At 44.6% G+C, this 26,917-nt stretch overlaps 1 protein-coding gene across 4 annotated transcripts in view; it reads left to right on the top strand.

The window, feature by feature from the left end:
• The window catches only part of PRKAG2 (protein kinase AMP-activated non-catalytic subunit gamma 2), a 211,409-nt gene that overhangs the window by 128,404 nt on the left and 56,088 nt on the right, over window positions 1-26,917 (top strand). For all 4 annotated transcript variants that reach the window (XM_066201168.1, XM_066201185.1, XM_066201176.1 and 1 more), the window contains one exon: window positions 15,413-15,627. In XM_066201168.1, the coding sequence (XP_066057265.1) occupies window positions 15,413-15,627 (215 nt within the window). The remainder of the gene's footprint in view (window positions 1-15,412; window positions 15,628-26,917) is intronic.

Consider the following 26,917-nt stretch of genomic DNA (forward strand, 5'->3'; position numbering starts at 1 on the left):
ATCTGGATCCTGTTCCCCTGGCGCTTTAGCCCTCGGCCAAAGGTTTTACACCTACCTGAAAGGCTGCTGGGAGAGCCCAGAGCTGAGTAAAGGAAGGATGAAGTGGCTGTGGATGACTGTGATTATTGAGGCGTTTCCTGCACCCTTCGCTTCGTATATATATTGGTGGCAGACAGTTTCCCTGTGCTCAGCACACATTTCTCCTTTCTTACCTAATTTAATTGAGATAAATCCCCTGTGTCAGCCAAACCAGAGGGCTCCAAGTGTGAGAGAGGAAACCCAGCTCCATAGGGAAGGGGAGGAGGAGAGGAAGGCAGTCGAGGGAAAAGGACTGAGCCAGTGTTCCTTGATCACATTGTGGCACGTGGCCGGGAATCACAGGGTCCCCGGCTGCGTGTCCTCCCACCTACAGGAGCCTTCCACATGTCTGTCACACTCTGACACTGGATCTGCAGCAACTGTTGCTTCAGCAGCTGCTGGCACGGACTTATCAACAGGGGTGTTGAAAACAGAGCCAGAGCAAAATGTCATTAAAACTCCAGCTCTGGACACCAAGAAGAGAAAAGCGGAAAAGTACCAATTTGGGATACTTATATTTTTAAGTGCGGGGATTGGGATATTTTCTTTTGGATTTTGATTGATTTCAGGTAACAACCAAAGGAATGAAACAAAATATGGTTAGCAACGCGTTCTGTTGTTCCTGCATAGATTTATTTCTACCTATTTCTTGCACTGTGCTGCAGTACAAAGGTGTGCAGTGGCTGGGAGCCCTGTTACCCCTGGTGGGACACAGGGTGTAGGGAGCAAGGTCACTGATTGGTGCCATTGTGTCTCAGCAATGACAGAGTTGCGTAATTATATCCATCAGGGATCCTTTTTCCTTTTGCATATTGCTGAGGGACTCTCACAGATTTGGCCTTGTTTACCTTGGCCATTTTAGTGGCGGGGCAGGCTCTGGTTGATACCCGTTTGTTTCTGCAGCTCTCGCCTCCTCCTGCGGCCAGCTGTGCCCCCTGCCCAGCTCTGATTATTTTCCTTCACACTAAATAGTTTTGATTCACCATCAGAGCCCTTTATTTTCACTGTGCCTTTGTTTACCAAGATGAGGCAACACTCTCACAGCCCAGAGGAGCACAAATAATTGCAATTTTGGGGAAACAGGTCCCCCGGCTCCTGAGATCTCAAGTTTCCTGCTCTGCCTGCTTGGTACCAGCGGTACCAGCACACCCAGCTCCCATCTTGTCTTGGTTTAAACCCACAGCCACTCTTGCTGCTACTGCACTTGAATGGAAGTCAGTGCCTTCTCCAAAAACTTACTGGTTTACTGGTTGCAAAGTTTCAGGTTTGTGCTGGGAAGTTACTTTCATACAAACTCCAGGACTTTGTGGGGTGGCAGAACTCGGCACAATCTGTGCTTGGAATAGGGCTGAGCACTCTTTTGGCATCACCGAGGTGGACAGGGCTGAGGCAAAGGCTATCACAGATCCCACACTTGGCTCCGCATAGTGTGAATACCTTGGACATAAGCTCTGCAAGGCCAGTGGCCAGCCACGTGATAGTCCAGAGATCTCAGCTGGCCTGGGCTGGTGTTCAGCTTGTACCAACCACTGATACAGCTGAGTTGTTCCAAGATGGATTCTGTTCAAGTTCTACAGAACTTCAGGAATGCTTCAATCCTGTACCAAGAAAAAGTATCAGTACCAGCTGCCTTCCCCAAAACAGTGACTGAATTGCTTTTACAGTGGTGAAACTTCAGCAGACTACATCTGTTTAATCAATGCAATAGTTGGGATTCTTTTTTTTTCTTTTAGAGAAAAAAGGCTTCTTTTGGCCACAGCTTTACAGTGTAATGGAACAAGTGGTGCAAATGAACTGCTGAAGCCCCTTGTTGTTCCAAGAGCCCATAAGGATAAATCTTGAGGAAATTTATGGAGAGCCATGACCATTATTCTGAACCATCCTGTCCTCTCTCGCAAGGAGAACATTGCAAAAATTCCTGATGTTCTTTGCAGTCAATCTGGAAGCTCATGGTTGATAGGAGTTAAGGATCTCATGCTGTCTCTGCAGTATCATCTATTTTTCTGGAGGTATCGAGAACATACTTCAGAAAAAACAGGCTTGGGAAAGCAAAGGATGTGGTTTACTTGGCAAGTGCAGTCTCCTAATCTTATTGTCCTCTGAGTCTGGATTGGATGGACTAGGAACCAGTCTCCTTTTCTAACTAGTTTTTGCAAGACCTGGCTCAGCTCATGTGCTATCAACCACTAACCCTTGTCTGGGTGGCTCTTTAAAGCCAGCTGGTCTTTTGCCACCTGACTGATTTGTGTTGAGCAGCAGCAGCAAACTCCCAGCATCAAATACATTTTCACCAATGTTCCATAAACTGGGGTAATATAGAGAGGTTTACTACTTGCAGAAGTGCCTGAGAACTTGTCCCGGTGTTTGTGGAGGCAGATTCAATCTAAATGGCTTCCTGAGCAGGAGCTCTGGGTATCTCGGGGATATGCAGACACTGAGATAGCAGTGCACTTGTCCCAGAGCTGCCAGTGCTTCAAACTTGCAGCACTTCTGTGCTTTAGCAACTGAAAGCAACCAGTTTTCCACTGCAATAGCTGCTTGTTACAAAGAGAAAATAACTCATAATTTATTTTCAGGAATGAGGGCAAAACAGTGCAGCTTGGGAGGGAAGTGATGAGAGCCTTTCCCTGCTAGGTTCAATCCTAAATTAGCTTCGGTCAGCAGTGACTGAAATCTTTTATCATTTCACAGTTGTTCCCCGTGGCCTTTGCAATGTTGGCTTTGCTCCCTGACATCTGAGTCAGTCCTTGCATAACCAGCCCCCTGCTCGGGCCTGCACAGGGCTGGGGCAGGTTGGCAGGGAAGCATCCGCTGGCCTTGCCGGGATCACACGTGTCCTGTGAAGAGACCTTCTGCTCTTCAGAAGAGTTCAGGTTTAATGGACTTTCTTCCAGGTTTGAAGCCCTGACCCCTGCCTGTTTCCAGCTGTCTCAGTGGGCAGGGTGGTGGGGTGGAGTAATCATCTGCTCCAAGGTGAAGAGCAGCGTTTGAGTGGCACTGCCAGGGCTGTCTCAGCAGCCTGACCAATTGCTCCATCTGGTCCTGGCTGGGGGAGTCATCCCTTCCCCAGGAGATCTGGTCCTGCCCTCATGTCCCTTCCTCACCACCTCCTCTGAAGCCCCTCTGCTGTGTGCACAGATTCTCACAGGATTAAAGCCTTAACTAGAAGAGCTTACAAGTCTTCTGTGCATTTCCTTTCCTTGACCGCTGCAGAGTTACAGAAGACAGCAGGGCAGGCAGGCAGGCCTCTGCCCACAGGCTGCCCTTTAATGCAGAGCTTAGTCAGTAATCAGTGTGGCTTTCCTACTGATCCATCTCGGGTGGGAAACACCTGGAGCAGATATTTAAGAGCTGTCCTGTCCATGCTTCTTTTCTCTGGCACGTTAGCAGGTCAGAACTGCTCCTGCAATTGCTCCCCTTTTAGTATTTTAACATTCATGTTGTAGACTTTGTCTGCATCCCTGGTGCCCAAGATTTTGGATACTGTGGTGTCCCCAGTCAGAGAGGCAGCAAACTTCAAGGAAGAGCCTCTGCAAATGTTTCTGCTTGGAGATGGGCCAAGTTTTATCCTGATGCAAAGGAAACATGAAACAGTCTGTTCACCTTTTGTGATTTTTGTGGCTGCTGGCTTTGCCCGGCTTCTGCAGTGTGCCAGTCCTCCTGGCTGGCTGTTAGGGGGCCTGGCTCAGCCTTCCTGAGTCCAAGGACTGAAGTGATGCTGTAAAATCCCTACCCCACTTTGGAGTATTAATTTGAGTGGGAAATGAGGCTGGGTTGGTGTGTCAGTGTGAACTGCCTGTCCACAGCTGATGCTAGTGTGCAGGAATGGGATCAAAGTCTCTGGAGATTTAGGGAGACATCTGCAAAAGATGAGAACTGGGGTGATGGAGAGGAGCAGAATGAAGGGGCAGGGGTAGATCTGCTCAAATACATCACATTTCCCACTGAGCCAGGGGAATCTCTGGCATGGAGGTGTCCTCTGCTCCAACAAGCCTGCTGTTGAGGTATTCATTCTCAACATGCCGAGTCCTTTTGGCTCCTATGTTTTCATTTGCCTTATAGCAGGATGACAGCTCTGGGGAGCAGAACAAGCCAGGAATGTGACTTTGTCATGTGCTGGAGGCAGGCTGTAATAGTGACCTGGGATGGGCTGTGGGGTGAAGCTGGGGTTGGATGACAGGGGAGGGGATTTCCTGGAGATGCAAACTGCCTGACTAGCCCTTGGGAAAATGTGCTCTGCCAAAGGGCTCTCGTGCTCTTTCCTGCCAGAGGTTTCCAGCACCACAGGGCTGGGTGCTGAGAGGAGGTATCAGCTGTAATCTGTTGGGCAGCCAAGCAAGGAAAGCCACCCTATGCATGGTTTTGGGGGCTGGTCTTGCAGGCACTCTGTTGACTTGGCAAGTGGAGGAGATAGGTCTAAATGAGCCTGCATGTTGAAGATGAAATTGCAAGAAAAAGGTAAATATCTGAGGAATTCCTCTAACTTACTCTGGTAGCATCGGTCTGTACTGGTCCTGAAATGGAGAGTCAGATATGACATTTTAGCAGGAAACATGGAGGGGAGAGGAGATGATTGGTCTGAAGAAGAAGAAGGAGGCAGGTCAGGAGTGAAGAAAGTCTACATGTCTGGGAAGGCACAGGCCAACCCTGTGGCCATGTAGTTGCTGCAGAAATATCAGAAGTGTTGCAGACAATAGAGACACTTGGCAACAGAGAGATGAAATCGCACCAGGTGTTGGTTGATCCAATGCAATGGACATCACTGAAATGTTGTCCCCTCCCATGAGTTTGAATGGGCAGGTAAGAAGAATAAGATGATGGAGTTTCACTTGATAGGATCATTGAACATCCCAAGTGAAGTTTTTGTTCATTCCATGTAACTGATATTTATCCAGGTATGAGTTTGAAATTCCCTTTACGCTTATGTTAACAAAGTTCATTATGTTAACAAAATTAATTTCTGGCTGAACTTCTTAAGTAGGATGGGCCCAAGTGTTCATGGATCTCTTGGGCAGGTAGCACAATAGCTGAGCCTGTTTGATTTCATAGCTGTGGCAACAGCAGCATCTAAAACTCTGTAGACATATCTTCTGGTAACCCTTGGATAGCTTCTTGGGGTACTTCCTGGCTCCATCCTGAAGTTTAAATGTACAGATGTGATATTACTGCTCCTCAGCCTCATTTCATTCCTGGGTATTATAAGAGTACTTTCCCGGTAAGAGTGAGGAGAGTTGCAGCAAGACGACAGGGCTTAATTTGATTTTAATCCTATGCTGTTTCTGTGCTGGGTAAAGAAAATAAGATGGTAACTGACTCTTCTTCATGTGTGGGCAGCGTGGACTGGCCTGCGGTTGATAAGTACATCCCAGTTCAGGGGTTGGTGTAGTTGTGGGTTTGGTGCATGGCTAAGCAGCTGTCTTCTCTCCTTTTTCCTCCCTTGTGCCCTCAGCCAGATCCTAGATGGACAACTCTGTCCCACAAGAGAACTTGGGCTATAGTTTGCTGTACACTTCCAGGGGTAAAACCGAGCAATGCCACTGTACAAAGTGATTCTGCTTTGCTCCTGGTCCCTTTCCCACTGCTGCCTACCTGTGCCAGGAGGAGTGTTTGTACTGCACGGGAAAACCAGTCCAGTTTAGAACTAACCAGAAGGACGGAGGCCTGAGGTTCTTTGTCATCCACATCACCTTGAGATCTAATTGTGAAAGGCAGAAGAAGGCTGGTGCTGCATGGATCATTTCAAGGGAAGGGGAGGGGAAGTTCTGTGCTGGCTGGTGTCTAGAGAAAGCAGCCGTTTACTGCACTAATGTTCTGCTAAAAGCACCATCCAGTACCAACTAAGGCAATGGAAATTATGCTACCAAGTGGCATAAGGAGCAGGAGCAGTCCCACAGCAATTTATTTCAATCAAACAAGAGCCATGAAGTCATTAGTTATTTCTTCAGAAGGCTTTGGTAGGTGTGCTAGAGAGCACTGCGTCGCCTCTGCCATGCCATATGTGCACAAAAAGATTAATTCCCAGGTTAGCAAGAGAGGAATTGTGATGAGGCACAGGTCTGACTCAGACACAGTGGGAAGAGGCAAATGCCACAGGCTGAAGCACTGCCTGGACTCTTGCTGAATTTTGAAAAGAGCTAGAATGAGAGATTTTTCTTTCCTTTTAATAAAAGAAGAAAATAAGGTTTTAAAAATCAGTATCAGAAGCAAAGGAATGTCAAATTATGGCTTCTTTCTTTAGCTACAGCTTTCCCGAGGATTTGGAGTACTTTGCAAATATTTAATTGCTCGCACCTCAGTGCCCTTGTAAACATTGCGGAAAATAAACAAAATTAAACTGTGCTGCCAGACTGGCATTCCAGCTGTACCTCTGGTGCTATTACTGGCACCTCTGGAGCTATCCTATTCACTGCAGAAGTAGGAACCTGAGGCTATAACACGAACCGATAAATTAAATAGAGAACAGGTCCCGGGGCCTGAACCCTGCAGTCTCAGTTCTGATAGCCTTACATCCTGCTATTCCCAACCTCGGGAAGTGTCACAGTGTGATCACAGCCTTTAGTTGTATGCACTGTACAGTGCACGTTCCCCTGGCACCAGCCCCGGAGCTGTCATGCCTACCCTGCAAATAGATGCCCTACTGGTCTTTATGTGCATTAATATTCTGTCTCTGGGTTACACAGCGAGTGGATGTACTATGCAGATGAAATCACCCGCAGGGATTTCAGTGGGGTTCTGCAGACTCTTATTTAGACTGTTCTTTTCATCAACTTGCACCTCTAATGACATATTTGTAAAATGTTTGCGGCTTTTTTTTCGATTCCACGGGGTGTTCCTCTGCTTTAGTGTTACAGAAATAAGGTACGTGGTTAAGGCGCTGTTTCATTGCAAGCCTTGGCCTCAATTACCTTCATTTTTTTAAAAACTTTACACTGGATGGATCATAAATCATAGGTGAAGCAACAACCTACCCTGTTCTGCAACCCCTCAAGCAGCTGCTTTCAAAAAGCTGACATTTAGTGCAGAGATTAAATATAAAGTCCCTAAATGTGAAGTTAAGCACCAAGAGCAAGTAAGTAATTGCTTCCGAACTTGTCTTTATATACTGTGCTTGCAGCATTCCTCCTCCCACTTTTCCCCCCTAATTTTCCTCCTCTTTTCCTTTGGCTGCCAAAATGCAAACCCTTTAGGGCTGGGGCCTCTGCTTCCCCGTCGGTCCGTGAAGAACTTTGGGGTGCTCCCAGAAGCAGAACACGAGCAGAACATGAGCAGTGATGATGGTGGCTGTGCTTTGGGAGCTTTGCTGTGCAAAGCCAGGGAGAGAGGCAGAAAGCAGTTCTGGCAGCCTCTGGCAGAGGGCAGGGTGATGGAGGGACAGGCAGTGCTGGCCACCAAAGTGTCTCCAAAGACTGCAACTGTAATGGCAGGGGAGCATTTAGCTCAGCTTGGCTCAAAACAGAAGAAAGCCTGGACAGGACAATAGAGGTTAATGCGGAGAGCGCTGTTAAATGCCCGCCTGAGCAGCCAGCCTCTTTGCTAAAACAGAAAACAAAAGTTATTTCATTAGGGGCTCTGAACACAAAGTACTCAGTGAAAGTTTAAATGCCAGGTGGTGTATTAGGTAAATAAAGGCGTCCCGCTGTAGGCATTGTTCCTCCCAGCAGCCGGCTATAACCAGCAGCGGTACCAGCGGCCATGTGAATCCCTGCCATGTGATGTGCGGCTGTGCCCGGCCGAGGCGCTGGGAAGGCAGCGGGGACTTTGCTTTTCCCGGCACATCCATAAGGGCCAACTGCGGCACGCGGCTCGTTCGCCGGATTCGCTTTCGCCCATCACTCATCTGGTCTGGAGGAGAAACGCGGGGTTTGCGCAGATGCCGCGTGTCTCTGCAGCGCGGTTTGAATGAAGAGGAGTGATTGATTTGCATTTTAGTGACTTTTTAGACGGGGATCGCAGCGCTGCACAGTTAGCTTTTGTTCTAGCCCAGCGGCCGTCCCCAGGCAGCGGCTGCGGGATGTCACATGCCCTTGCCGGCGGGGCCGGGGCTGTGCCGCAGGAGCCCTTCGGGAGGTGGCCCTCCTCAGCTCCTCCTGCTCTGCAGGCGGTGGCAGGAGAGGGGATTGCCCTGGCTATCGCAGTCCGGATCACTGCCGGCCCGAGGGCGGTCCGGCTGGGCGAGCGGGGTGGAAATGGAGGGGCGGGAACCGTGGAAGTTGCCCGAAAAATAAAGAACTTTAATAGTGAAAATAACGAACTGCGGAAACTGTACGATCTGAGGGGCGATATTCAAAGACCAAGGGGTGTGGCAAACTAAACAATATCTCGGGGTATCTGAGGGCCGGGGTCTAATCCTGAATGCAGAACAGGAGCGTGACCTTATATGCGACAGGTCTGGAACTAACTGAGAACTAGAACCAGAAACATGGCCTGTTATGGAATGAATCTGTTATCGGGCTAACATTTATCTTTTCTGTATCTCGCCTCCCATGGTCTCGGGTTGAAGTCTTCCACATAAGCTACGTGAGCTAAGCCACTGTTCCTCCCAGTCAGTTCGGTTGCCACACCTGGCGAAAGTGAAAGCTGAGATCCGCAAGCTTCCTGACCCCGTGCTCCGTGGGCGATAGATGCACAGGCGGCTGAAGCATTCTTTGCTCATGTGTGTGTTTCTCCTAGAGATTCGTGCCCAAACCTCGTTCTGCTATTTCTCCTCATTCTACAGGATGTTCCCCCTTCAGGCTGTTACCTGCCGAGGATCTCTGTTAATACTTTTCTCCTCTCACTGGCACTTGTGCTGGCAAGGTACACGTTCTCTGTGTTTCTGACTCTGAATCTTGGCCGCAGCCATCTGGTGTCTGATGAAGTCTTGGTGCTGAGTCTCTCAGTGTAATTACCATGCCGAGTTAATTATTCGTGCCAGCCCAGGCACTTATTCAGTGACTACCTCAACCGTTACCAGGACCTCTTCATTCATCACCTGTCAGGCTGTCGAACAGCAATGGAATGTGCATTTGGCCGTCTCAAAAAAAGCAAAAAAAGCCGTTCTTTGCCATCAAGCTTGTGAGTGATTCCCCTTTCTTTGCTCTGAATTATTTGGCTGTGGTCTTTTCTCCAGTATTTGCAAGACAAAGGAGAAGCATTGGCAGAAAATTAGTAGTTAGAAGCCAGGCTGGAACTTTGCTGCCAGTGAGAACTAGGAAAAGCCCATTGGGAGGGATGCTCTCCACCAGGATTTCTGATCTTGGGTCTCATGTGTTTGTTGCTTTATGAGCTGACATAATGTGTCAAGCCTCTCCAGATTTGACAAGTACATTTAACAAATGTAAGATAACCAGTGTGTGGTTATTAGGCAAGGTGGAAGATCCTCTGTCTAATCATCTTTGCAGGAGAGATCTTCAGTATATACCTTTAAGCATACAGCATCATCTTTTTTAATGGATACAACCAAGAGTTTCTCCTGATCAGCCTTTCCTCAAAAAGGGGCCTTGAGATCTTCAGAAAGAAGAACAATTCTCAAAACTTTGCTAATTCAACTCTTCAGCTCCTGATTTTCTCATTTTTCTGAGGAAAAGGTGTTACACTGCAGATTCCACAGATACAAGTGTGGTCTTGGTACATAAATAGACCACAAGGGGAGTAGAACAGGCTGAATTCGGGATACCAGTGGGGCTTTGTCTTTGGTTTTACAAAGTGAAATAGCATCTGAAGCAAAAGCTGGGGCTTTCAGATATTTCTATGGCTGAGACCACTTAAGAAGTGGTTTCCTTTACTAAGTTCAAACTACTATAAATAAATAGGAATTTTTTTTAGGTTTTTTTTAGGTTGCAAAAATATACCTTTTCCTGTGAAATTTTCAGATAGCATATGATATTTTAATTACTTCAGAGGTGTATTTTTCTCTTCCTCTGATTCATGAAAGCATCAGAAATGTGTTTTTGGAAACAAGTAAGCTTCCCTTTCAGTGGTGTACCCTCTCCATGGAAAGCCAGGGTGCTGTTTCAGTAAGATTGAAACAAATGCATTTGCTAATGCAGCTGGGATAGATGTTGCTCAGCTGGAACCAGGGAGCTTGGAAGGGCTGGAAGGCCTGGCTGTTACATGGGTGATGCAGTGTCAATCACAGACAAAAGCTGTAGGGTTCAAGAATAGGAGCTTTAATTCTTATTTGGTGGGAGGCACCTGAAGTGGTGTGGAAGTGACAATGTTAGATAAAACAGGAAATTTCCTGGGCAGTAGCCATGCTATTTTTTTGGTACAAGAACTCTTCAGATTTACTCTTCACACTTAATTAATTATTTTTTTAAACTAATAAATATTTTGCAACGTTTCGTGCCAATGTCACCAGTACTGTTTGGATGGAAACAGGCAGTAGCCATCTACCTGCTGATGGGTTCAGAGCTTTACTGCCATTAAGCGGCATTAAACCTCATTTCACATAATTTGCATTGATTTGCTTATGTGTCAGAATTAACACAGTATTGTGTCTGAAGAGTGAATCAGCTTAATGAACCAGCAGCTCAACTCAGATTCATTTGTGCTGCAGGGTATTTAAAATTCAGCAGCCACAGCCTGCAGCCTTCTCTGTTTCACTGCCAGCTGAGAATGTAAATGAAAGGACAGTGTTGTCCTGGGAAAGAGTCAAGACAAAAAGTGGCACATGGAGACACTGCAAATGGAAATTCCTTTTGGGTTTTGTTTTGGTTTTTGTTGGTTTTTTGTTTAGTTTTTGGGAGGTTTTTTCTTCTTCTTTTTTTTTTTTTTTCTGAGAAGTTTCACTCTAAATGGTAAATTAATGTGTCCCTATATACAAACTCGGAAAACTGTTTTAGCCACAGATTTATGTATTAGCAATGTTGTTATTTGCTTGATCAGGTACAGGATGAGGGAATACTGAAGTGTGATTTGTAGGGAAAGTGCAAAGAGTGGTTTCATTTTCATGGCCAGTAACTCTCCAGTTTCAGCATCTTAAGCACACAAATGTAAAAGTTTGAGGACAGGCTGCTGGCTCCATCCTTAGGGCCCTCAAACCTTTGTGACTCTATTACTGTCCCCCTGAAGCCAAACCTCTGTTTAGCAGTGTTAGCACATCCCTGAAATCCCTTCCAGCATCCTGTGGGGCAGGTGGCTCTGAACCTTCATGAGGGCAGCAGCTGTTTTTCTTTCTGCAAAAGGGTTGATGAAAAGGGAGGCTTAGGCAGGAATCACTGGGCTGTGAGCATCCTTCCTCCCAGAAACCACCAGATGCATCGTGCCAGGTCAGGCATGTAATGTAGGTGACAGAACTCATTGTGGGTGTCACCCTGGGAATGTAGGAAATGTGGGAGGGCATCCACCCTTCTTCCCTTGGGAGTACACGGATGACAGCGCAGCACTTCATCCTTTCCTGTTATGTCTCAGTGAAGGGCTGGTTTGGATCAGAATGCCCCAGTAAAACTTAATGCTGTGAAAAATAAGGGCTTTATTTAGGAGAAATTGTTGTAAATACCCCGAGAAAAAAGTGAAGGGAGCAACATTGGTTCTGTATGTCTGTGCCCAGCTCATACCAGCCAGTGCTGGGTGTGGCTTGAGCCCAAGATGTGGGCCCTGCCATTCCAGCAGTGCTTCCTTGGGGCTTTTGCATCCAACCCATGATGTGTGGCTTGATCCCGGCTGAAACTGCTCAAACAGGGGCACAGAACTGAGTGCTGGGCCATCCCTGTGTGCTGTCCCTGTCGCAGGGGGAAGGCCGCTGGAGACAGCCCCATTCTGCTCAAAGTCTAGTGCTTTTTAGTCCTGTTAGGATCTCACATACACATTCCATGTAAAGCTTTAATATGAAAGTTGTTTTGAACCACATATTCATGTGGATCTCATGAATATTCTTATTCATATGCATAATTGGTTATGCAAATGTTAGCACTTATGATTCATCAATTTGGAGATCACAAAGTTATGCTCTTTATTTGCTCCTGTTTTGTCCCAAGAAAGATAATGTGAGAATGAATCAGAACAAAGCAAAACTCTCAGATTGTTTCAGAACTGCATAGGGTTAATCAATAGGAAATACAGAATCATCAAATCATCAAATGTTTTGGGTTGGAAGAGACCTTACAGACCATCCAGTTCCAACCCCAAAGGACAAACCCTTTTGTTAGCCAGAGACACAGCAACCAATCTGCTAGACCTTTTTCTCTCTTTTTAATTTTTTTTCTAAAATTCTTTTGTGCTACACAAAAAAGGACAGCTATTTAGTTTCATAACATGAAAACACCACATTTTGTCCATGTTGATACCAGAACTAGTAGGGTTTGTAGCCAATGTCAAAGTGTGTTTCTTCCTTCAAATCCTACATGCATACTGAATTGTTTCGGCTTCATTGTAGAAGAATCCTGAATTGTCTGGTTTTCCCTGCTTAATTGTTTTAAGTACATTCTCCCAAAAAAACCTGGTTTTAGCTATGGGATAGAGTTGTATCTCTTCACTGGATTCCTTCTGATGTAGCAGAGCAGGGCACCTACTGCATGTACAGATAACTATATTTACACCAGTGCTGCTGTTGTCAGTCCAATAGGAGTAAAGTTAACACAAAGTCCTGTAACTCCTGAACTGATTTTGCTCTGGAGATATATTATAGATTTTCCTTCTTTGATACAGAAGGCTTTTATAAAAAACTTGACAGGGTTTAGGGTGTTTGGCTGTATCACAGCAGCCAAAAGTATTTTGCTGTAATATTCATTTAAAAATTAGCATTTCCTATGTGATTATTACTTCAATCTCAGTATTGTACAAATGTAAATGGCATAGATACCACAATAATGCTATAAGGTAGGCTTCTAAAAGATTGAAAAGCTTAATTACATTAATTTTATCAAGTACCCTGCAAAATAATTATATTTTCCCCCTCCAACTCTGTGCAGAAACTGAGTCACAGACAAATTGAATCTCAGATGTATTAGGTTGTGCCTCACAGTGAGTACTTTATGTTTGAAGTGCCTGGTTGAACAAACAGTTCTAAGGCTCAGTGTGCTGGAGTCACAGATGCTCTTCATCCATAAAAACTCATGCCAAATATCCAAGGCTGGCATCCAAAAGGAGATTCACCACCATGAATAAGATGGAAACCATGCTGTCTGTCCTGCCTGGGCTGTTACATGTCTGTGATGAGGTGACAGTAGTTTTCATAGGATGCAAGAGATGTTCCTTCCGTGGCCCCCTTGGATCCACATGCCCCTGTGTCCTACAGATGTCCTCTGCACTTGGCAGGCCAGCCTTGCTCGGCTGCTGAGTGTGTGGTTTCTGTATGTCTGGTAAAAGCTCTTCTGGCAGAGCCTCTCAGCACTGGAAATGGTTTTGTGGACTTGCTGGATACATTAGCACACAATGAACACATCCCACAAGACTTTAAGATCTAATGGTGTTTTTCTCCCTTTTAGTGGATTTCCATTTGTATCGATTACAGCTATCTCAGCTACCAATCTGAGCACTCAGGGAACATTTGTTCCATAAAAACAGAGGAGCATCTTTCCCCAGAACTGTTTATTTAAATTTGTCTGTAAGCAAAAAACTGACCAGGCAAGTTAAGTGTCCTTCCAGTCCTTAAGGAAGTGGAGCACACTCTCCAGCCCCCCTGAAATGAGCAGGAGTTGAGGACATTCAAAATGCCAGGGTGGTTACTCTTGCCTCTCTCTGTGGCATGTCACATCAGCCAACATCTGTACCTGCCTCCAACCCCAGTCTCCCCTGGGCCTGTGGGATTGCTGCTTGACTGGCAGAGCTGCAGGGCTCCCTAAAAATCAAATTAAATGGAAGTCCAGCTGCAAGTTTGGAAAAGGACCAAAGACAGGGACTGAGTAGGGGGGTCCTTTTTGATTCCAGCGAAGCTAAAATTTATCAGTGAGAATTAGGATTTTTGTTTGAGAGAAATAAATACTGTACTCTCTACCACTAAACCCACTATTAATAAAACATATAAGAGCCTAATTATTTTGCAGGTTTCATGCTGAGTGACTCTATTATTACAGAGTTAACTCTCTTATTATGTAAATGCCATCAAGAAAGGTTGTTTTCAAAGAAGAATAATAGGTAAAGAACAGTTACCCATATTACATGTTAATTCCTTTAAACACAGAATATGCTAACTCTTCCCCAGATATGTCAGGAGTAATAGTTTTTTCAAGTAATAGATCCCTCCCTGAGTTGTTGGATGTCCAGTGTTCCAAGTCTAGGAACTGAGGAAAAAGCCTCTGGTGCAATAATCTCCGGTGGAGCCCTGAAAGCTCACACCAAGGAGCCAGACTTACCATGAAAATGCAACATCATGTTCTCAAACACTCCTTTGGGTGGCCTGGGATTTTATTCTCACTAATCTGCTCTCTTTTGATGGGTTTGAGTCCCCTTTGGACTATGATCATCAACACAAATCTGTGGAAGCACAAGAAATGAGCCAAGTTCAGAGGTCTTACAGCCCACTTAAAAATACATATCCCAGTTCAGCCTCGTGGTTTTTATGCACATGAGTCTGTTCTGATTTATGCTGGCACCAGAGAACCATCCTTGGTTTGCTGATGTACATGTAACTAGAAACACAGATGCTGGAACCTGAATTTTCTGACTGGTGGTGGATGTCTGCAGGTTTTCAAATGGGTAATAAACACAGTTTAAATCTGTTTGTTCACAATTCAGAGCTGCCCTAGGAACGTAACCAAAAATACAGCTGGGGTACATACACGTGTCAAATAAAAACGGGGTGCTCCCAAGAGAAATTATCTGCTGCTACCACTGATTTTTGGCAAAAGATAAGATCAATCTTTCTCCTCAAAGGCAGCTGAAAACAATTTTAGTTTGTACAAGGGCTGTACAAGAGCTTTACAGAAAGCAAACTGAGGCTCACTAGAAATATGCCCTGTTCCTTTTTGTCTCTCCTCCTCATTGTATTTTAACTGCTGGCTGAAATACTATTAAAATAACAAAAAAGAAGAAAAAGCAACCATTAAAGGTTTTGAGCCATGTGCCATGAGATGAAGGTAATCCTGAGACTCACAGGAGTATTAAAATAACAACAATAGAGTAATACCCGTGCTGAGTGTCATTTTAGAAATAAGCAATCAGACAGGAGGTTAATACAACACAGACCTCCAGCACTCCCATCCTGCCACTGTGCCTCCCTGTAGTGGATCGGACAGTTCAACCATCTTAAAAGAGTTTTAACGGCAAGGTACAGATTCCCCTTCATAAACAAGGAGGTGAGATCCCTTCTTTTAGTTTGGGGAAATGTGATGAAAAAGTACAGGATTTCTGTAAAGCTGAGATCTCCCTCTGCTTTTCACCTGAACTGATCTTTGACCATTATTGTTGTTCACAGCCTCTAGCCTCTCCTCTTCTCCATCTACCCCAACACAAGTGACCAAGCAGCCCACGTTTCCTCTTGAATCCTATAAGCATGAGCCTGAGAGACTGGAAACACGGATTCAGTGTTCCTCGCCTCCGGACACAGGGCAGAGATTTTCTCTGCCTCCATCTCAAAGCGCAGCCAAGCCTCCCATCATGACACCAGCTCCCTGTGCTACCTCAAAACCAGTAAGTAAAGCTTGTGTCCAGTTTTCCAGTGGGAAATGTACAGGGTTGTGTGTGGACTGTGTACAGTGTGTGTGTGTCCGTGCTGTGGGACAGAACGAGAGCAAGGCCTTTTACTTCAGTTTACTTCAGAGTTTGGCTGAGTGGGCACTGGGAATCCAAAGGTGGTGGCTCACTTCTGATTTACCCAGGTAGTAACTAATCTTTGCACTACTTTCAAAGTGAGTTTTGCAATGGCTTCAGATCCCAGGATACACTCCTGAGATGCCAAGCCAGAGATGAATAAAATTTTATTTAGGATTGTCTTTTATCTCCCTTAAGAAGAGCTGATGAGAGAGTCAGCAGCCAAAGAGAACATCTAAAGAAGAAATTCACAGGCTGAGCTGTAGGGATTCTGAGTTCCTGCTGCCTCTGGTGTCTGAGATGACTGGGACAGCTGGTGACTAATAGCACAAGTTGCTATCACACCTCCTGCCCCAGCTCAGAGAGTAGAAAAAGAAGGGCAGCACTGCCAGGGCATTTATCCAGCCTCCCACATAGCAGAGGTATCTTTATAAGAGTGGTTCTTCAGTTCCTGGTAATGCATGAACTCAGCAGCTCCTGGGAACACCTGAATTCCAGCCTCTGATATTCTCCAGTACTGCACAGCTCTGCGCCTCCTCCCTTCTCCCTTGGCCAGCCTGAGCCTCAGGGGCATCACCCACCTTTTCTTTCTCCTCTGCCTTTTTGCCCCCTTTTTCTTTTGTGTTATTTCCTTCACATTACCTGTATCTTTCCATTCCTCTGGCTCATGGAGCCAGCAGACCGTGATCTGTCACCAGAGTAAACTACCCTGCATCTGCCTGGCCCAGATTTTTCTTCCTTTTTTTTTTCCCCTCCAAAATATGAAATCTTCAAGATTTTTTGTATCTAGAAATCTAGAATTGCAAAGGGCATACAGGTTCGTGGGGTCAGTTGCTCTGTTGAACAGCTACGAGTTCTGTTTCATTGCAGTTCTCAGTAATTTATTTAAAAGCAGGAAGTTTCCTCCCACTCACCCATGGGAAAGCTGTTCCAGGATCTGAACACAGTAGCACAGCAATCCCAAAGCCTTTTTGATTTTGTGCGAGGCACCTCCAGTAGCAGCAGCTGTTGTGATGGTGAAAGCATTTGGGTCCTAGATCAGAGTTCATCTACAACTTTCAGGTCATTCATACACATCCCATAAAGCACCTGCCCTATTTTGGGGGCCCCTTCTGTAAAGGTTAGGAAGTCTCTGATTTTCAACATAATTTTTTCATGGACAGGTTATAACTATTTGCTTTTAAAATTAATGGCAGTTTTCATTCATTGTTTCCTACATCCTGTTGTACCAGTAGCCAAACTTTGTTTTTTTAGGTCAAGAAAGCCAAACGCTCCCTACAAATTACAGACTTTCTGTTCTTCTGCTATGCAAAAGTAAATCATTAAAATATTAAATAAAATAAGTCCTACATTTATAGTTAGGGAACTCCAGCGGTAACCTTTCTGGAGCCAGCTCACTGCCTTTCCATGTCAGTTTATTCTTGGGATACAGGAATTATTAAACCCAAGGGTTTGTAGGATACAAAAGTATTTTGGGTAGGTTTTAGTCAATCAGTCATATTATTTGCATATGAATGTGTTCATCTGTGTTATGCAGCTACAGAAGAGTCTTTTGTACCTGTTAGAATAGAAGTGAAGAAACAGCATAATCTTAGCACATTCCACTGACTGAAAGACTGAAAAGTTTGTTTTGTTTTTGATTATTTGCTGATTCAGACAACACGAAGTTGAGTAGAAGATGCCAGAATAAAGAAACAGAATTCTCAGCAGGTTTTTATGAACAGTTGTGGTTGTATGTGTGTACAAGAGAGAGTCTGAGGGGTAACTCAGAATGCTGGACTCAATTCTCTCCTGTTCAGAAGATACAGAAATACGTGAGATGTGTAGCACCTGATTGACTGGTGCCCTCTGTGCTCATTTATGTCTGAGAGCAGTGCAGGGCTGCCAGTGAATCATTAGGGATTTGGTTTACTTGGCAGTAAATGTCAGCAGCCAGAGATCAGTGAGGAACAAAGCTCTGGATGTTTAATTTTCAACAGAGACTGGAAAGAGAGATTAGATTTGCCGTTCTCTTCTGGAAGGAGAAACTGTTAGAGGGAAAGGCTGAATTCCTGCTGAAGGATATGAATATGAAGCTGATGAGTGTTCTCTCAGCGCTGTTGTGTATTTTGATCCCTGCAAATTATTGACCCAACATTCCTTTGCAAATACAACAGCAGTAGAAAAACATTCTTGACTCGAGTACTGTATTTCAAACATTTCATTTATTCTGAGCTGTGTGTTAATAAATACATCATTTCACAATCATGTGCCATAAGCAGACCTGTAAGAGGCAAACTCAATTTCTTCTTTACATACATCACTATTTGCTGGCAGAACAATTTCAGTTATTTTAAAAGCACACTATAAATCTTATGGTAAATGGTTTCATAGTGGCCATGCTGTTAGGTGATCAGTTCAATGATATGGAAGCTTCTAGTTAACATCTGAAATGAGAGGTTGGCTCTTATCTACAGGGCTCTGTCAACTTAAATCTCATTTACTTATTACATTGTTTAACTGGTAATGATAATGTGTGAGACCACAGAACTATTATAAATGATTCATGATTGCTAAATATATTGCAGTAGGAAAGAGGAATCCTTAGACCCAGACCTGGAAATATTATTTGCAAAAAAAAAAAAAAAAACAAACCCAAAAAGACCAGAAGAACAGATAACGATAGGAAGATGTATAGTATCAGGACTTGGAATTAATTTTAACCCATTTTTATAATTAATGGCATTTGAAGCTGGTTTTGAAATTGTTTTTTACCTGTCTGAGAGTTGGGTGCAGAACGGTTAAATCTGTCCAGTAAGAGAGAAGGCATGGAGGGAAGAATAAAAATACTTATTCCCAGCAGATGTAACCAAAACTTTTCATGTTGTACTAGCACTTCCAACAGTGGGTATTTTCATGTGATTTTTAAGCCTTCAATTCTGGGGAAGGAAATAAATAGTGGGAGACACTTCCTGAGAGAGGGAGATCCTCCTTCAGCAAGTATCACCTCAACACGGTACACAAAGCTAAGCAATTAACCTCATGCTAAATGGGTATCTGTGGTAATCACCAAGGTCTGGATTTATCCCACCTAACTTTAGAAACCTCTCTGAGTGGCTTAAGCTGGGAGTGCAGTAGCTGCAGTTGTCTCTGCATCCCCCAGAGAGGCCTTTGCAGGGGATGACTCCGATCCCCAGGGGGCTGTGGAGCCTCTGGGGCTGGCTGTGAAGGAAGGGATTGACTCCAGGCGCTGCACTTCTGATCCAGGCTCTCCCCAGATGCCCAAAGCTGCAAGTGCTGGGGCTGTCACACACCACTGCAGCAGCTCTGCCGGGCTCTCCCCTGTGTGTGTAAGTGTTCTAGTGGCTGAGTTAGAAGGTTACAATGAGAAATTCAGCTGATAAGAGATCAAAGCAGTGCCTAAAGATCACTGCGTGCTGCATTAAACGGCAAAGGAGCAATTTGATTTCTCACAATGCAGTTCACGACTCTGTACTTTGGCCTTGTGTTGTTTGGATGGTGTAACCTTCAGGCAGTAAGCGGTAAATGATAACTCTTCTCTGGTGTGACATTACGAACCATGAAAGGAATGCAGAGAGGTTGCAAATTCAGTAACAAACCTGTTTGCCCTGTTTCTGCCTTGTCCGGATTTTGAAGTGGAATGTGGCACGTTGGGCATTATGTGGTTGTATCCTTTCCTTTCATCCTTTCTTCTTCTCTTGATGCATAAGATTCTGTGAAAACAGCACTACTTCCTGCAAACACAAGAACTGCTGTGGTACCTCATCTCCTGGTTTCCCCTTTCCCAGCATGAGAGGAGCCCAGGCCAGAAGGAGGAGAGTTGCAACTCAAAGGAGAGTTGCAACTGGAGAGTTGCCTTTGAGGTCTCTTTTGGTGGAAAACAAGGCTGGGGCTTCCTCTGCCCACAAGAAGTGACAAAGGCAGAACATGCCTACAAATGGTCCTTTCCATATTATTGTGTTGTGAGCCACTGTCCTCCAAATAACTTCCAAGCCAAGTAATTTCCCAGAACGTTCTTAACAAGAGGAAAAGTCAGCCAGAAGGTAGCCAGGGACTTGCTCTTAGCTTGTGTGAGTGAGTCCTGTGTGCAGACAGAGCACACAAGAAGGGAGTCTGGTCTGTATTCATTGTGCACAGTCCTTGCTGCTCCAGCAAATGGGAGAGGAGAGATGTAATGTACAGCTGGGACTCTCTTCCAGTCCTGGCTAAAAGGGAGAAACCAGATTGTTCCTGCAGCTACTCGCTTGTTAAACAGTAGCGCTTCCCCGCAAAGCTATTCATGCTGTTTCTTAGCCAAAATGTAGTAAACTCCCAAACAGGGCTGTTAACTTGTTCAGCGTGAGAGAGAGGCTGTTACATCACACCCTGTGCTGGCAAGGAGCCTGGGAACCAGGATGTGTGCAGCAGGTCCTTTGCTTTGGCTCTCTCCAAAGAGCCATACCACCTATCAGAGCTCCATAATCTGCTGGGTGAGTAAAGACATTGAAATCTGATGAAGAGAACAGAAAAGTGTTCTTTGATTCTGAGGTTGTCTTTTAAAAAAAAAAAAAAAAAAAAAAAAAAAAAAAAAAAAAAAAAAAAGTACAGGCTGGGAAGAAAGGAATCCAGTTTTCCAATGTACCAGAACTCCTTATTTCAGTATTTGTGTGGTTTAAGGCAGTGTGTGAGAGTGCCAAGACATTACTGTGATTCAGCTGTGATTCACACCACGGTAAACTGATCACCAAAATTAGAGCCCCAAAGGCTGTCATTTACCACTGGCAGAGCTCTGGCAGGGCTGGTGTGTCCAGGCTCCTTTTAAGTGCCTTAACAGCAGCACTCCTGGGAGGTGATTGTGTTCCCTAAGAGATCCCATAGGCTGAAACAAGCTATCCTTGTTTAATCCTTTTTCCCTATGCGAGCTGTTGCTATCCATGTGAAAATGTGTTTAAATTTAAAATATTTCTCCAACAGTGGGCACATAACTAATTAGTTGTAAACCTAGTAATGGAATCGCTCTATGATGAACCCCACAACAATTATGAAAATACTGCTGGGAGAATGTCTGGAGCCCACCTGATTTGATTTCAGTCTCCTCTGACAGAGCGTGATGGTGGCTCCACTGAATCGAATATAAGTTCATAGGAGAATTATTTAAAATGGTTGGAAAGTCTACAGTAGACTATAGTCCATATAGACATAAAAAATAAATTAATCTGGACTTTAGAAAAATAGAAAGCTTCAGCTATATCACACTAGTTTTTAATCACAGCTCCCATTGTATTAATATTCTGTTTCCTCACTTCACTTTCTCCCTATTAGTCATACCTTTTGTATCCCATTTGGTGTTTTTCTCCCATTTTAGAATATGCAAAAAGCATCTTGCTATCCCTTTTATATCGATTAATTTGTTGGGGTTTTTTTTAAAGCTATTTACTTGTTTTAAAAGAAAAAAAAATTCAACCACAACCTCTTGAAACACTGGTGTCCTCATTTATTTGTATTCTGGTTGCACTGTCCAGATTCATGCAATCAATCTTACAATGCAGAGAAATTTTATTGCATAAAGATGATTTTTTTCCCCCTAAGGAAATGTTTGTCTGTGTTAACTTGTGGCTTTTTCTGCAGCTACAGAAATAATTTAATCAACTATCTATGGGTTCACTCAGTGGAGAATTTATTTTAATGACATGAAGTCCTACAATTCCTGTTCCTCTTAGTCCTAGATCAAAAGGAGGAAGGCGAGGTGGAAAGGATGAATAGCCAGAATGCTGAGTCCAATCAATTCCCAGCTGCTTTGACAGCTCTCATAAGGCTATAAGTAGCTAAGGCAATTAAAACTAGAGCATCTCTGGGGCTTTTTTAAGATACTCATTGGTACCGAAATCATGACCCCAGCACCCTGAAGACAGAGTTAGTAGCTTAAACCTAAATTACTTTTATCACCCTAAATCCTGCACCATGCATGGTATAAAAAGGCTAAACCGAAGGATCTGGCCTCGTGTGTCTATATAAATAGATATCTTTTGGTTAAGTACCGTGATGTAAGAGGGTGCTGGAGGGACAGCCTCATTTTACCCATTGAACTGATTTCTCATGGCACAGTTTATTTGGAATTTTAGACTTGTTAATTTAATAAGCATCCTGTTATTCTGCTTAGAAGATCAGAACTTCTGGTAGGAGTAACCTCCATCAGTGATTAGAAGCCGGATGCCTACTCTGTGATTTAATATAAAGCTGCAGTTTCATGCAGGGTGACTGACAGTTCCTCACCAGCTGTATCTGGACAGTTTTGGAACACTAAAATTATTCACCATCAAGGCTGTTTATTCACAAAGCAGTAGGGATTATAGAGCAAAGTTTTCCCATGAGAATAGAGGAGAGAGAAGCAGCTTTGAACCTCTTTGGTTGCACCTTTCCTGCTTCTGGATTGGACTAGAGAGAAAGTGACCTAAGAATAAGGAAAAAAAATGCTTATGGAAAGGAATTCTTAGAATTCCTACCCATCTTCATCTTTCTTAACCCAGTTTTGTCTATATTTTATTTTTAGTTACACTGTCTTTAATGGCCAAAACAGCTTTAAAGAATGTTAAAGGCTGGTTGATACCAGGAGGAAATTTTCTGCACAAAGCAGTCATATTCCTTTGTCACTTCCTCACGACATTCCCCAATCCCTTTCTCTGACTGGATGAAATAAACTGGTGAAATTGGAAGAAATAAAGGAGACATCCCAAAAAGGGCTCACTCCTGTTTGGCTTCTTTCTCCTAGCTTTTACATTTTATCTTGTCACTACCTGCTTGTGCAAGAGGAGAGCAACACAGCTCTTTAAAAATGCAGCTGGTTGTTGTGGGTTTCTTTTTTTTTTTTTTCTTTTAAGATTACAATCAAGCAAGTTTGGCCATTTGAAAGTCAGCTGCATGGGCTGCTGAGTCAGAGGAGGACTAGATACCATCTTGGCAGCAGCCTGGAAAAATGTTTCCATTGTGCTGGTGCAATGAATGCAAAATATTTATTCTTTGAGCTTGTTCACAACAGCAGCTCAGTTCTCAGCTGGAACCGAGGGTGGGGCCATGTGGAAGACATTTGTAGGAAGACAATAATGATTTGTACAGGGCCCAAGGTGTGCATAATCTTATTTTATGATTAACAGAGGACAAGGCTCCAACTGTATGGGACTCATAAACTGAAGTGTAAACCTGTGAAGTAATCAACAGGGAATAAAAGAGGAAAAGTGATGGAGACAGAAGGTTAGCAAAAGAAAGGGAGGGAGCGGAATTCAGGAGGGGAGGGATTACTTTAGTCTTTTTGCACATTTAGGGTTACAGTAAAGTGCCAGTGCTCAGGTTAATACCTTGGACTTTCGAAACTGTGATCCATCATACTTCTTCACTTACAGCTGCACAAGTCAGGGCATCTGTGCTATGTAGAGAATCTTCTTCCTTGTACCTCTGAACAGAAAGTTACTAATTGCTATTTTGTGGTGTATGAGCACATACGATTCAAGCAGAAAAATAAACATGCTTTTTGCCCTGGGAACTTTATTGTCCAAGAGCCTGAGCTAGCAAAACAGGCCAGACAAATTCTAAAACGGTAAGAAAGCATTGGCTTAAGCAGGGTTGTTCCCAAACACTACATCCAGTGCATGCTTGCAGAAGAGATTCTAAGTGTAGCCATAACAGAGTTAGCAATGGCAGGAGGCACTGAGGAAAGGTAACCTGAAGGTTACAGCACTGAGTTTGGTTGGGGTTGCTATGTATTTATGTTGCTGAATCTCAGGTGCTGTTTTGTTCTGGCTGATGTCAGTGTGGTGATGGCCTTGATCCAGGAAAACACTTAAATGTGTGGTTGGATTTAAGCACAGTGGTAGCTCTGTTGGAGTCAACACTACTGGAGCACTTAAAGCTGTGTTTCAAGTCACTTTGCTAGATCAGAGTCTTTGTGCAATTTTTATGGTCTATTAAAGTATTTCAAAATGACAACAGCAGGTACTGAATATGAGAAAGGAAGCTGAAGGACAGAGGATAAAAAAAAAGTTGAGGAAAATATTTAATGTTCAAAATAACTAAGTAGATGGAGAGGAGAGGAGAGGAGAGGAGAGGAGAGGAGAGGAGAGGAGAGGAGAGGAGAGGAGAGGAGAGGAGAGGAGAGGAGAGGAGAGGAGAGGAGAGGAGAGGAGAGGAGAGGAGAGGAGAGGAGAGGAGAGGAGAGGAGAGGAGAGGAGAGGAGAGGAGAGGAGAGGAGAGGAGAGGAGAGGAGAGGAGAGGAGAGGAGAGGAGCTTTGGTGACAGTGGAAATGGTGCTGCTGAATGAGTGGCAGGGAGGGCAGCAGCTGGAAGATTGCTATCTGCCTGCTGTTGTGTGTCTGGCATTTCTTTGGGTGTCAGGATTGTATTTACTTGGAAACATTCATGGTGTGTCCTACCTCAGGTTCGAGCTCTTTGTGTAAATGGGAACAGCTACCAATGGAGACTTGGCTTATGAGAGAAACACCTGGCCCCTTTCCTACCTCTTTCCCTTGAGCCTGCCAGAAACAACTGCATGAAATAAATCCCAAGAGACATCCTGCACACAGGAACAGGGCACTGCCAAAGCTGATTCCTTAGGAAGCACTGTGAGGAATACAGGATCACAGAATCATTCAGGCTGAAAAATACTTCTAAGATCATTGAGTCCAACCTTTCACTGATCACTGAGTGCCATATCCAGTCTTTTGATGTCCAAGTCCATTTCTTGAACACCTCCAGGGGTGGTGACTCTGCCACTTCCTTGAGCCTCCACTCCAATGTTTAACAACCCTTACCATGAAGAAATTCCTTCTGATGTCTAAACTGAACCTCCCCTCATGCACCTTGAGACTATGGCCTCCTTCCTGTCACTGTTGCCTGGGAGCAGAGCCCGACCCCCAGCTGGCTGCACCCTCCTCTCAGGGAGCTGTAGAGAGTGAGAAGGTCTCCCCTGAGCCTCCTTGTCTCCAGGCTAAAAGCCCCAGCTCCCTCAGCTGCTGCTAAGAGAACTCACTCTCTAGACCTTTCTCCAGCTGTGTTGCCCTTCTCTGGACATGCTGTGGCCCCTCAATGTCTTTCTTGTGAGCTCAGAACTGGACACAGCGCTTGGGGTGTGACCTTACCTGTGCTAGCTACAGAGGGACAATCATTTCCCGGGTACTGCTGGCCGCACGATCCTTTATACAAAAGAGTTGCACAGAAAGTACACAACATTCTTTCCTGGAGTATGCCATGAGGGCATGGCTATTGTACAACATAAACTGGTCACTAAGTAGTTTCTTCCATCATCAAAGATTTTATGGGTACAGGGGTTGCACTATGAAGATATGGATGTGTTCTTCAACCTCCTTTTTCTCATGGCCTTGAGGATTTGGCTGCTGCTATTTCAGGGAAGAGATCTTGGAATCCGATGAATGTTTCACTTGCAGAGTCATTAAGGAAAGCAAGAATTTGAAGAGGAGAAAAATAGTGCCAGTAGCTGACCAGAGAGACCCGGCTGCAATCACCTGCCCCATCAGAGGTCACTTGTGCAGCCCTAGGTTATTTGATTTCTCAGTGCCTCAGTTTCCCATTTATGAAAAAATGGGGCTACACTGCTCTAAGTCAGAAATGTTATAGTGATAAATACATTCAGAAATTCTACATAACTCAGATACTTTTGAACAAGAGCTGCAAGTGGCTTAAGATAAGCTAACCATAGATAGAATCTGTTGTGTTCAAAGTTTGTAGCAACAGGCTTTTATACTGCAGGCTGTAACTGTGGCCAGCAAGCCCTCGTGTTTTCAGAGCACATCAAGATTTACACAAAAAATCACTGTCAAGTTGGCTGCTCTTCTGAGCCCCAGGGAGGCATGTCGAGAAATAATTTCAGCTCTTCCAGACGTTTATCTACAGACTCAATCTGCATCTAAGGTTATGTGCTGTGCTGTGAACCCAGTATTTGCCATATCCACAGTGAAAGCACCCACCGCCCATGAATGAACCTCTCTATCTGCATCTCTACCAGCTCTGCAGGAACATGAGCGTGGTGGCTGGCTTGCTAGAGGTGTGTCCCTGGTCCTTAGTGTGGAACTAATTTCAATTTTTTTTCAATTCTGCTTCCTGGAATACAGGGCAAAGCCTTACCACTCTTCGCATGTCCCTTTCTGATCTTGTTTGTAGTCATGAAACGTTGGGCTCACGCGCTTGGTACGCTTCATGCTCAGCACAGCCCTTGTTTCAGTCCTTCCAGAGGGCATCAGACCACAGAACCAGCACTGAGCCCCATCTGGTTTCACTGATCCAGTTCCAGGTCTGGTTCCAGTGTACCTGGAATGAGGGAAGGATGTAGTTAAGAGGCTGTGAAAAGGGAAAGATGCACGGCAGAAGGAAGGTACCCACTGCGTGTTGCTGTCACTGCAGATTTCTTTTGTGCTTGATAATAAAAAAAAAAAGAAGCAGCGCACAAAAACGAGGCCTGGAGTGATCAGCAGTAGATCTGGAATGAATTCAGGAAGAGGCTTAGGTTCCTCAAGCTATGTGCATTCCGTGCCATCTGAAAAACCGCTTTCAGTCAAAAATTAATTTACTTGGAGATTACAGGCCAACCGTAGTCTGTGTGTTGAAGGAAGTTTATTAATACATTGGTTTGTTTGTGTATAATAGCAGCTACTGTGAGATAACAGGCCTCACAAGCCTTAGTGGGGCCTCTGATAGCACTCATGCCTCAAGTTTGTCAGCTGTGGGGTGGGCTTGAAATCTAATGCAAACACACAAGCCCCAAGTGCTACAAGTCCTCAGTGCTCAAAGTCCTCCTGAAAAAACACAGTGTTATCTTTGCCTGGCTCTTCGAGAGAGCTTCCAAAAGCTCCTTCTGGAGCCCTCCTGAGATCCTCAGTGTGATGGGCACTGCAGAAAGTGGCCACCTGTAGCAGCTGTTTACCTGCACCTTGCGGCACAGCAGCTCGTGCCACAGAGGGAGTTATTTGTTCAGTCCAGGTCTATGCAAATTTTTTGAAGTTTTGTTGAGGTTGTGGGTGACTCAGCTCTGAGCTGGAGGTTGTCTGCATTTCTCAGAAGACCACCTTTGTAACTCTGCACTAGATCTGATGTCCAGGTTCAACAGATCCGATTTCAGCCTTTCAGAACTGCTGGTGGTCATGAAAATGACAGGCTGGGGGAGCTGGGGCTGCTCAGAAGGGAGTGG

The sequence above is a fragment of the Chamaea fasciata genome, unplaced genomic scaffold, assembly GCF_029207755.1.
Source record: "Chamaea fasciata isolate MVZ Bird 193981 ecotype frontalis unplaced genomic scaffold, bChaFas1.0.hap1 SCAF_1, whole genome shotgun sequence".
NCBI lineage: Eukaryota > Metazoa > Chordata > Aves > Passeriformes > Sylviidae > Chamaea > Chamaea fasciata.